At 36.4% G+C, this 11,053-nt stretch overlaps 1 protein-coding gene and 1 pseudogene across 2 annotated transcripts; both read left to right on the top strand.

Moving 5' to 3' along the window:
• Positions 1-1,318: 1,318 nt before the first annotated feature.
• LOC144572073 (scarecrow-like protein 9) lies at positions 1,319-4,674 on the top strand. The gene is made up of 2 exons (XM_078321472.1): positions 1,319-1,481; positions 2,649-4,674. The coding sequence occupies exon 2, from the start codon at positions 2,676-2,678 to the stop codon at positions 4,542-4,544; it is 1,869 nt and encodes a 622-aa protein (XP_078177598.1). The 5' UTR covers positions 1,319-1,481; positions 2,649-2,675; the 3' UTR covers positions 4,545-4,674.
• A 1,392-nt stretch (positions 4,675-6,066) lies between these two features.
• Positions 6,067-9,898, top strand: LOC144572728 (scarecrow-like protein 9 pseudogene; annotated as a pseudogene). The gene is made up of 2 exons (XR_013517794.1): positions 6,067-6,280; positions 7,741-9,898. The product of XR_013517794.1 is annotated as a scarecrow-like protein 9 pseudogene (transcript).
• Positions 9,899-11,053: the final 1,155 nt, after the last annotated feature.

Here is an 11,053-nt window from a genome sequence, read left to right as displayed (position 1 = left end):
CGTTTTTTTTGGAAAACAGAGTAATTGACCTCTTCTAGATAGAAGATTTTGAAAGCTACATATATCGATACCATAGTATGACACGTTATCAAGACATTGAAAGCTTACATACATAGTATGACACGTTTGCACGTCTTTTTTTTTGAGGTAGAAACAGGGGAGTCGGGCTCCCAGATTTCATTGATTTTGACACCAGAGGTGTAGATTACAAAGTTTTGTACAAGAAATTTTTACAAGAATTAAAATAGAGAACTCAGTAGAAGGAAATAAATAAAACAAAAACAAACAAAAAAATATAAGGCAGTCTATCCTTCCTCATACTGCAATTCCACATTTCCATTAAACCAAAGCTGTTCTTCTTGAACAATTTCCGCTGCCAACTGCATTGGCGTTTTCTCCTTTTCCTGAAATACCCTTTGACATCGCTCCTTCCATATTGCAAAAATCATTGTTATTTGCATCTGCTTTACCTGCATACTTGTTGAGTACAACAGTGTATGTTTATATCTCCCTTGTACAAAGCTCTGAGAACTGGCTAAGTATGGTTTTCTTTGCTGCAGCTGTAATCTAACTCCATGTGTATATATGCAATTTCCAAAAATGTGGCTAACAGATTCGGATTGTGCCTTGCACAGACTACATCTATTCACCAATTCCCACCCTCTCTTGACCAGATTATCTACTGTTATAATTTTATTATTAAGCATCAGCCATCCAAACACCATAACCCGCATCGGTGCCCTAAGTTTCAAAATTTTTGAGATACTGCTTACGACATGTGGTCCTTCCTCATACATCTTGTAAAAGGATTTTACAGTGTATTTGCCATCCTTTGACCATTTCCACGTTTGCACGTGTTGAATCTTATTTGTGGCGAAACCACGAAATCGTCAAAAATAGAAAGCTATCTCATTGCCGCATTTATTTTTCTTTTGTAATCATCTAACTTCCAAAATTCTGTTTTGTTCAGATTACTTTGCTCGTCCACGTCACCGTACAACCATCGGCAGCAAGTCAAAAAGGACCCCATCCGAAATTAATGAAGAACAATAAAATAAAAAGCGACCTCCGTCTACCATAGACAAAAGTGGGTTCCTCTCCAACAGGATAGCTACTGGAAAACCTGTTTATTTTCATACCGTCAGTTTCATATTGACGTCACAAATAGTTGTTCAACCAGGTTGGCGTCTTCATTCATTTAGTCTCCATACTGAGGCGAGCAGCCAGTGGAGAAGTGGCTTTTTGTGGATTACCTTTGACTACCAGTCTACGAAACAAAATAATTAATGAATTATATAAAGTCTTAGACATAGAAATGTGTGCCTGAGTGTGTAACCGTTTCATATTTCTATCTCTTGTCTAACCATCGACTATGGGAACTGGGAAGAGATAAAGATCCAACTTTCGATCGAATCTGCCGAAGCTTTGAGTAGTTTTATCATCCCATTTGAAGACGATCACTTCTTCATCATTAATTGGAGGTACTTTTAATTTGTGCCCCTATAATTTTGGTTAAGTTGGTGCAAATATTCCTCTAGCACGCAAAAATCCTGTTATCTGTTCATCTCCACTAGATTTGCTCTTGAAATCGTGTTGCACGTGTTCTATTTTGCGTAGAAATATTGAAAATTCAACTAACTCTTGGCATCTCTCCAAAATTTGATTTTTGCATAATTTACAAGTTCGTGTTGCACATGTTCTATTTTTTATTTTTGCATAATTTACAGATAGGTTTAAGCTTATTTGAATTGTTAGTCTTCAAATTATAGATTTCAACCTTCAAAAATAAAATTAAAAAAAAAACTTCAAAAATTATAGATTTCGGGTTTTGGATTGAGTCATTACTTTCTTTCAATTCTGATCAGATAAGTATATATAAAATAAGTTAAAACGTTTTCTCTCCTGGGTAATCATGGTTCATGCATTTCTTAGGTCCGATTTCATAAACCTAAAATTATCCTACCAAAAACAGTACAAGTAACATTCAGTATGCAAAAGATATCAAATTTAGGGGATTTTGTTGAAACTAATTTGTCACCTATTACCTAGTGCTTCTACCTTGAATAAAGAGCAATAAATCTCTCTTGTAATCTGGACACACACATCTCAGTCACTGACACTTTCTATCTAGTACTCAAAAGCATTCAACCTCAGTATTTGAAAGCACTATGCATGAAGTGCCAACCTGAAAATAGTAGTCATATATTAGATTTGGAAAAGGAAAAAAAAAAAATACCTGCTCAGATTTGCTAAGGATCTCCTGCTAGTATCAATACACAAGAACCCTTACCCTGATCATAGGTTTGAGGAGTCAATTACTAGCAAACTTGGTTTAGTTAATTTTTTTACTTCAAGTACTGAATTGCTCTCTTAATTTAGTTGTTGAATTAAAGTTTGAAATATTGGAGACATAAAGGTCTTGCTATTGAGCTCAACACAAATTTCTAGTTTTTGCCAATAGGCATAAAATAATACGGAAGTTACATACTTTTACTGCCAGTCATCCACTTAACTTACTATGGCATATTAAAATATTTTGGTAAAATATTGTTTCTCTGACATTTCTATTTGAAATTCAACCATAATTTTTTCTCCTGCATTGGCAGTTCCATATAATTATTTGATTTACTAACTCAATTCATTCACAGGTTTAATTTGGTTTTTCTCGTTAAATCATGGTCGGAGGTTCTTCACCTGAGCTAGTTTTACCAAATGAGGAAGACAGCTTAAATACCGTCATTGCGAAAAACAATGATTCCGGTATCACCTTGGATCCAACCATTAGCTATTTGAGCAATATGCTCTTGGAGGAAAATGTAGATGAGGAGGATATTGCTTTTAAAGAGGGGACTGCTCTCCAGACCATGGAGAAATTTTTTGCTGATATAATCGGTGAAAAGTACCCACCTCCCCAAGATAGTTCCTTGCCTCAGCACGACACACAACCAGAAAAGTACCCAACTTCAACCAATGAACCTTTGCAAGAACAATTTAATTCCACTTTAGAAACCCTGCCAGCTTTGGAGTACAATAAAGGAGTTGAGGAAGGAATGAAGTTTCTCCCGAACATAGAAAAGTTAATGATTGATGTTAAAGGGAAAAAGCTCGCACTTCCTTCTCCACACAGTTCAAATGAAGAAGAGGATGTAGATCAGGGATGTGTGATTATTAAGGGGTCTAATGGCAAAAAGAAATCAGGCAATGGGAATTTGGAGCTATTAGAGGGACGGAACTGTAAAATCCCACTGGTTTATTCTGAGGAACCTTTAAGAGATGCAAAGCTGGATGAAGTGATCCTGTACTATGAGAGGGGACCTTTAAGAGATGACTATTTCAAAAAAGTTGCTTGTGTTCGGGAAACCATGCAAGGAAGAATGTGTGGTGGGAAGGAAGTACAAGAGCAATATACTGATTGCGAAGATCTTCTCATACGCTGTTCTCTTTCAATAGCCGCCGATGACCACCAAGCTGCCAAAGACATCATACAAGAGATAAGGAAGCAAGCTCTTCCCGATGGAAATTGGAACCAAAGGCTTGCACTTGTGCTCGCCAATGCTCTAGAGGGTCGATTAACCGGGACTGGCATGGAGGTGTATAATCGGTGCGTTGCAAAAAGGATTTCAACTTCTGACATTGTAAAGATCCAGTACCTATTTATGACGGTAACGCCGTTCATAAGAGGTACGTATTGTGTCGCTAAAGATACTATCCTCAGTTCAGTGGAGAAAGAGAAAGCATGCAAGCTACACATAATTGATTTTGGCATTGATTTTGGTTTTCAATGGCCATCTCTAATCCAGGAATTGTCCAAACGGAAGGGTGGGGCCGTAAAACTAAAAATCACTGGGATTGATTTCCCTCATTCTGGATTCCGCCCAAGTGAACGGGTAGATGAAACTGGACGGAGATTGGAGGAGTATGCTAGAAGTTTTGGTGTTCCTTTTGAGTATCATGGTATAGCATCCAAATGGGAGGATATTAGTATTGAAGATCTCAAAATTGGGAAGGATGAATTGCTCATAGTTAATAGTATGTATCGGTTTAGACAACTGGGGGATGAAACAGTTGCCTTGGATTGCCCAAGGAGTCGAGTTCTTAATCTTATATGGCGGCTTAAGCCGCATCTGTTCCTCCAAGGAATTTCAAATGGGACATTTAGTCCCTTCTTTGTTACACGCTTTAAGCAGGTTATGTTACAGTATGCCTCAGTGTTTGATATACTAGATGCATTTATTCCTCGGGACAATATGGTAAGGCAGCTCATAGAGAGAGACATTTTGGCTCGACAAGTGATGAATCTGATAGCATGTGACGGCCTTGCTTGCATAGAGAGACCAGAGACCTACAAACAGTGGCACCTGAGAAATTTGCGGGCTGGATTTGAACAGGTACCAGTGGACCCAACTTTAGTGGAGTATAGCAAGCAAAAATTGAAGGAAATTCATGACAAGAGATACTTTGTTGAAGAAGAGAGTTATTGGTTGCTTATAGGTTGGAGAGGAAGGACATTGCATGCTATTTCCATCTGGAGACCAAAGGATTAAGCAGCGTAAAGGTGTTATGCTACTCATCTTCATATAGAACTTGTAAAATTTCTGGTTTAAATATACTGTACCATATATGTGTATTTTATAATTGTTAAGATTTTTTGTAAAATATATGTGCAAACCCTTAGGAGTTATTGTTACAACATCTGAGTTATTCGATTCCAAAAAATAATGATTTGTTATATTACAGTTGTTGCTGGCGTTCTAATCTAAAGTAACAATTGCTAATTTAATTTTAGGGATGTACAAAGTTTTTTAAATTAGAAAGATTTATATATTAAGAAAAATTTCAAAATTGAAATTCATAAAAAATTAAAACGTAATTTCTGAGATAAAAGGGTTAAAAATTTTTAAGGTCTGTAATTTTATCTAATAAACTTTTGGATGGAGATACTCAAGATTTTTAAATTCCTCTCAGCCTCTCTCACCCCAACATGATAGTCCCAAAAAATAAATATTAAGGGAGTGGAGATATTATAGACACCGAATTAAATTGGATCATTTGATGTCATAGTGATAAATGAATTATTCATGTTCATTTCGGCGAGGTCAAAAATTCGTGATTCATGAATAATTCGGGAATGATTCAGAATCATCCGGATTAGAGATCTCAATCCTATAAGAGAGCAAAAAAATAATATTTGGGGAAAATTCGGGAAATTTTTTGAAAATTAATCACGGAAAATTCACGAATTATTCGGATTTAATTCTGTCAATCAAATAATTTGACGTTCGGTTTGACATCACCAAAAAAACGAATTATTCGAGTATAATACGCGAGCCTTGTCACTATATTTGATATGTGATAAAATTCGTGCAAAAAATTAAAATTATAAATTATTCATGAATTAATCAAATGCACAATCTCGATGTGGATTGCACGATTCATACCCAACATCAGTCCCAAATATTAAACCACGCGTGCAATATTAACTTCAAGTTGTACAAAATAAACTATTTAATACTAAAGAAGCTTAGACAAAAAAAAAAAAAAATCGAATCTCGTTGGAGAACATCTTTTAAATGCTTGTTTCTTTGTTTCTAAATTTTGTTTTTTCGCTGACATACAAATATTTTTGGAAAAAGGGTCATTTCTTAAGATTTACTTGATTTTCCATCTAAATCTCTGGTCAGGGTTCAATTTAGATAATCTCTATTATATTTACCTTTAATTTGTGTAGTATTTGCCTTGTAAATCTTAGATTTCACCATGTTAATGTTTCAGTTTAGTCAAATATCTCTCTGAGAATCACTTTCACAAAGCGTTGACCGATCCATAGGTCATGGGGGAACGTGGCGGAAATAAAGTAATTGGGTACTAGTGGAGAGTAAAAACAGAGTGTACAGGGGAGGAGCTTCAGGTGAATCTGTGCTGTTCGTTTCACATCTCACGGTTCATATATTGTATGGAAAGGATTTGCCAATATAGAAGTACAAGGAGAAGGCTTTGTTTCAACCGTTGATCTTAGATTTAGTAGTCTAAATCAGACTGAACAGTGCATTCCAACAGTTCTTGCAATGGAGAAAGTTTTCGGATAGGATGATGAGATTGATTTATTTTTTCAAGAAAAATAGAATATTAGTTTATTTATGCATTATCCGAATTTGATCTTTTCGGCTTCCTCGTCTTCTGGGAAGAGACAACTTGCAACCTCGATCGTTTCGCATCACATTAGTAGCATTGACAACTCACTTTTCTCATCCCTCCATAACCGATCTCTTTTCGATCCTTGGTAAGTACACTTCTTTTCAGAGTTTTATCAGGTCTTTCAGATGTTGATTTGAGAATATACTTTTCAAATAGCTTAGTACATCTGCTCAATGCAAGTAACCTCATGTTGATATGAAAACAATTTTATCGCTTATACAACAATGCGTTAGTTATTTCAAGATTTCAACCATACATACGCTTGAAATTAGGTTTTGGTGAACCATTTGTAGTAGGAAGGGTAGAGAATGTAAATTTAAGTGCCTCCTTTGAGCTAGTTTTGGTCAACTCTCTCTACAATCTGATTGAAATCAACTAATCCTAATTGGCAGTATCAAATAGGAGTGGGGTTCTTGTAAGAATCATTTTTATGAATTTGGTCGAATAAGTCTAATTTTGATCAGATTACTTCTGAACAATGAGTGTTCACAGTCAAGCAAGAAATGAAGTCCAAAATTTACACAAGGGCATTTAAGTCAAGTCCGGATCCCTATGAGGTAACTAAAATTTTGAGTTTAGATCCAGACAGTTCGATGAGAATCTGAGCCAATCCTGTTTGAGGTGGAATGCACGTGGCCCCTTTAATATTCGTGTTAAAGTATATTAGACAGTTCGGATCTAAACTCAAAATTTTAGTTACCTCAGGTAAAATGAATTCCAGTCAACTCCTTACCGTGATGCTGGGTGTGCCACTGAGGAAGTATCTCTGCGGAGTTGTTCCGTCCGGAGCTTTTAATCTGGTCCATTCGTTTCGGATCGGACGGAACAGATTAGATCTTGCCCGAATTGAAAAAAACAATTCTCAAAATTTGCGGAGCTTTTAATTGGGTCCGTCCGATCCGAAACGAACAGGCCAGATTAAAAACTCCGCACAAAACGACTCCGCAGAGAATATGCTTCCGTGCCACTGAGACCTCTAGGTAATCCGGTTTTTCTGGGGTAGTTTATCTTCTTGGGTTTTCTCTTTCAGTTCTGGTTGTAAACACTCCCTTTTTTAATGGACGGGCGTTTATGCCTTTTTTTCAAAAAAAAAATTCAGCTCCTTACCAACTGCCAAGACAGTGGTTGGATCTTTGTCCCATTTTTTTCCTTTTTATGATGAGTTCATAATTTCATGTTTTAGGCCAATTTTTTTGTAGTTCAGCTCCTGATTATGTGTAATAAAGGCCTGAATTATCAATCCTAGCAAATTCAATTTAATTATTTAAAGATGCAAATGATGGATTGTATTGTTAGTATAGTATTGCAAAAAATTCTCTATAGAATAGCTAACCTGTTGTTGGCGAGCTGTTGCAATCAAAAATTTCGAACTTTAGCTACATCACAAATGTCTAGTGGAAGTGCTTTTTCTTATTCCAATTGGAACACTTAATTTTACTGTGACACTCTTTGAATATTTTTGGCACAGCTTTGTTACTCTGACAGTTCTTTTTGCATATCACCTTACATTTAACTGATGCATCAGCTTAATTTATTTACTCACAGGTCAATTTGGTTTTAATTAATGGTGGGAAGAACTTCATGTGAGCTTTTACTAACAAATGAAAAGGACCATCAAAATACTAACATTGCACAAAATGCTGTTTTGGGCGAACCATTGGATGCAACCTTGAGCTACCTGAGCAAGATACTGTTGGAAGAAAACATAGATGAGAATCATATTTTGTATGAAGGAGTGGCTCTAGCGGCCACAGAGAAAATTCTTTTAGATATTATTGGCCAAAAATACTCTCCTTCCCCAAATAACTCGGCACCTTCGAACGAGGAACAAGTGTATCCCACTTCTACCAATCACCTTGTGGAGTATCAAATCGCTCCTGGTTTGGTAAATATACCGGCTTTTGAATACAGTAAAGGGTTGGAAGAAGGAATGAAATTTCTTCCCAATGTTGGAAAATTGAGGACTGACTTCCAAGCGAACAACCTTTCAATTCCTCCTCCTCACAATTTGAACAGCTTAAATGGGTCTAACAGTAAAAAGAAATTGAACAATGCGGATCTAGAGTTCTCAGAGGGACGAAACTCTAAAATATCCCAGCCTTATTTTGAGGAACCAGTTAGAGATCACAAGCTGGATGAAGTGATCCTCTATAATGATGACTATATTGATAAAGTTGCCAGTCTAAATGAAGCCATGAAAGCAAGCATGCGTATCAAAAAGAATGCCAGAGAGAATTTCTCGAATGTTGAGGATCTACTCATTCGTTGCTCTCATTCGGTAGCCACAAGTGACCGTCAAGCCGCCGAAGAAATGATAAAGCAGATAAGAAAGCAATCCACCCCTGACAGAGGCAGTACCAGTAGGCTTGCTCTCGTGCTTGCTGATGCACTAGAAGCTCGATTGACTGGCACTGGGAGCGAGGCATATAATCGATCTGTTGCAAAACGGTTTTCCACGTCAGACATTTTGAAGATCCAGTACCTATTAATGACGGTAACTCCTTTCCTGAGAGCCACATACTGCATTGTGAAAGATAGGATTCTTAATTTGGTGGATACAGCATCAAAATTGCATATAATTGATTTTGGGATTGGTTTTGGTTTTCAATGGCCGTCTCTAATTCAAGACCTGTCTGAACAGAAGGGTGGGGCCATAAAACTTAAAATTACTGGCATAGATTTCCCACAGCCAGGATTTCGCCCAACTGAACGGGTAGATGAGACCGGGCAGAGGTTGGAAGAGTATGCCAAAAGTTTCAATGTTCCTTTCGAGTACAATGGGATAGCGTTGAAATGGGAGGAGATTCGTATTGAAGATCTCAAAATTGAAAAAGATGAACTGCTAATAGTTAACAGCATGTACCGTTTCAGGCAACTTGGTGATGAATCAATTGGTTTGGATAGCCAGCGGAACCAAGTTCTGAATTTGATAAGGCAGCTTAAACCAAAACTGTTTCTCCTTGGAGTCGTTAGTGCATCATTTAGCCCCTTCTTTGTCACACGATTTAGACAGGTTATGTTACACTATGCCTCAATGTTTGATATATTAGATGCATTTATCCCTCGAGACAACAAGGTGAGACATCTAATAGAGAGTGAAATGTTGGCTCGTGAAGTTATTAATCTGATAGCATGTGAGGGGGCCTCTTCTGTAGAGAGGCCGGAGACCTACAAACAGTGGCACCTCAGGAACTTGCGGGCTGGGTTTCAACATATACCAATTGAATCAACCCTATTGGAGTATGCCCAGAAGAAATTAAAGTCAATATTTGACAACCGATACTTCATTGAAGAAGATAGCAATTGGTTTCTTCTAGGCTGGAGAGGGAAGACACTGCACGCCCTATCTATGTGGAAACCAAAGCAAGAAGAAGCGTAAAGTATTTGCCTCACATGGTGCATAAAAATTGGTAAAATCTCTTAGAAATATTATCTTTCTGGTTTTCCTCATTGGCCTTCATGTATGTGTTGGGTGGATTGTACAACTTTTAGATTTCTTATTTAGCAAAAAAAAAAAATTGATCTGCTATGTCAAGCTTTGGGTAGATGTAGTTTGGTACTAATTTGGGGCATTTAGAAAATTGCTTGGGGCTCGCTCATGTTTTATTTGTACTTTTCTTGTTGAGTTTCTTGTGATTTTTACTAGCGAGTTTTTTTTATTGAAATAAAAACATATTATGTTTGATAATTTCAATATTTCTTGTTTAAATGTGTTTATGAGTATGCCTGCAATATGAAGATTGTACTTGTGCTAATTTGACAATGGTTAGCAAGGTCTTAAACCAAGATGAAGGTGATACAATTTCACAATTCATCTTGTTTTTATTATGTACTGCCTCATTCGTTGTTGAGAAATAGGGAAATTGTCTCAGAAAATCATCTTATGATGAAAATTAGCTAGCATTAAAAAAATTTAACCGCTAATGCTTAATTAGATATTTAGGTATCTAGCTTAATCCTTGTAATTAGGCAGATACAAATTCCAGCAATTTAGGATAGCAAACAAACGACTACATAGAATTTAGCTATAGATACTCATGTAATCCTTGTATAATTGAGACCGAAACAGTTTGTGTCGACCAGAAACAATCCAGTTTCAGTCCGAAATTGATGAACTGAAATACATGGTGTTCTGGATAAGCTGAAACAAAACAGTTTCGGTCCGAAACATAGACTGAAACAGTATAGTTTTGGTCCGAAATTGCTGAACTGAAATGAGCGGTCTTCTGGTAAGCCGAAACAAAACAGTTTTGGCCCGAGACTGAGACCAAAACAGTTTGTTTTGAGCCGAAACAGTTCAATTTTGGTTCGAAACTGATGAATTGAAAAACCCAAAAATTATATATTGCAGAAAAATGTATTTAATTGTAGAAAAGTGATGAATTATAAAATTGCATATTGCAAAAAACCCAAAAAAATGTATTTAATTGTTGGATATCAATTGGAACATAAAAGAAATGAATCCAAGCATTTTTTTGTTTTTGTTTTAAAGTTGTCATTGATTGCCGTTAACGAGTATTCTCATAAAACAACCAACTTTAAAATCATAACATCTAAAAAATAAGAATAATTAAAAAAAATTAAATGAGTAAATTTTTAAATAAGAAATAATACTTCTGTGTTTTAATTCTCGAAATATGCCGAAATTTTTAAATATACCATCATCCCAAAAAAGATAAACCCAAACACTCCAATTTTGAATTTTTTCGAATTTTGACATGACCGCATCGCCTAGATGCAGCCACTTTTCTGCGGGCCGCATCTAGGGGCAGCAGCCCATTTTTTTTTTTTTTTGCTTTTTTCTCATGTGACTTTGAACTGAAAACAGGGTGGCCGCTCTCTCGGGATGCGGCCGTGT

Source organism: Carex rostrata, chromosome 20 (genome assembly GCF_964058835.1).
Source record: "Carex rostrata chromosome 20, lpCarRost1.2, whole genome shotgun sequence".
Classification (NCBI taxonomy): domain Eukaryota; kingdom Viridiplantae; phylum Streptophyta; class Magnoliopsida; order Poales; family Cyperaceae; genus Carex; species Carex rostrata.
Note: the sequence above shows the minus strand (reverse complement) of the source record. Positions and strands in the feature narration are given on the sequence as shown.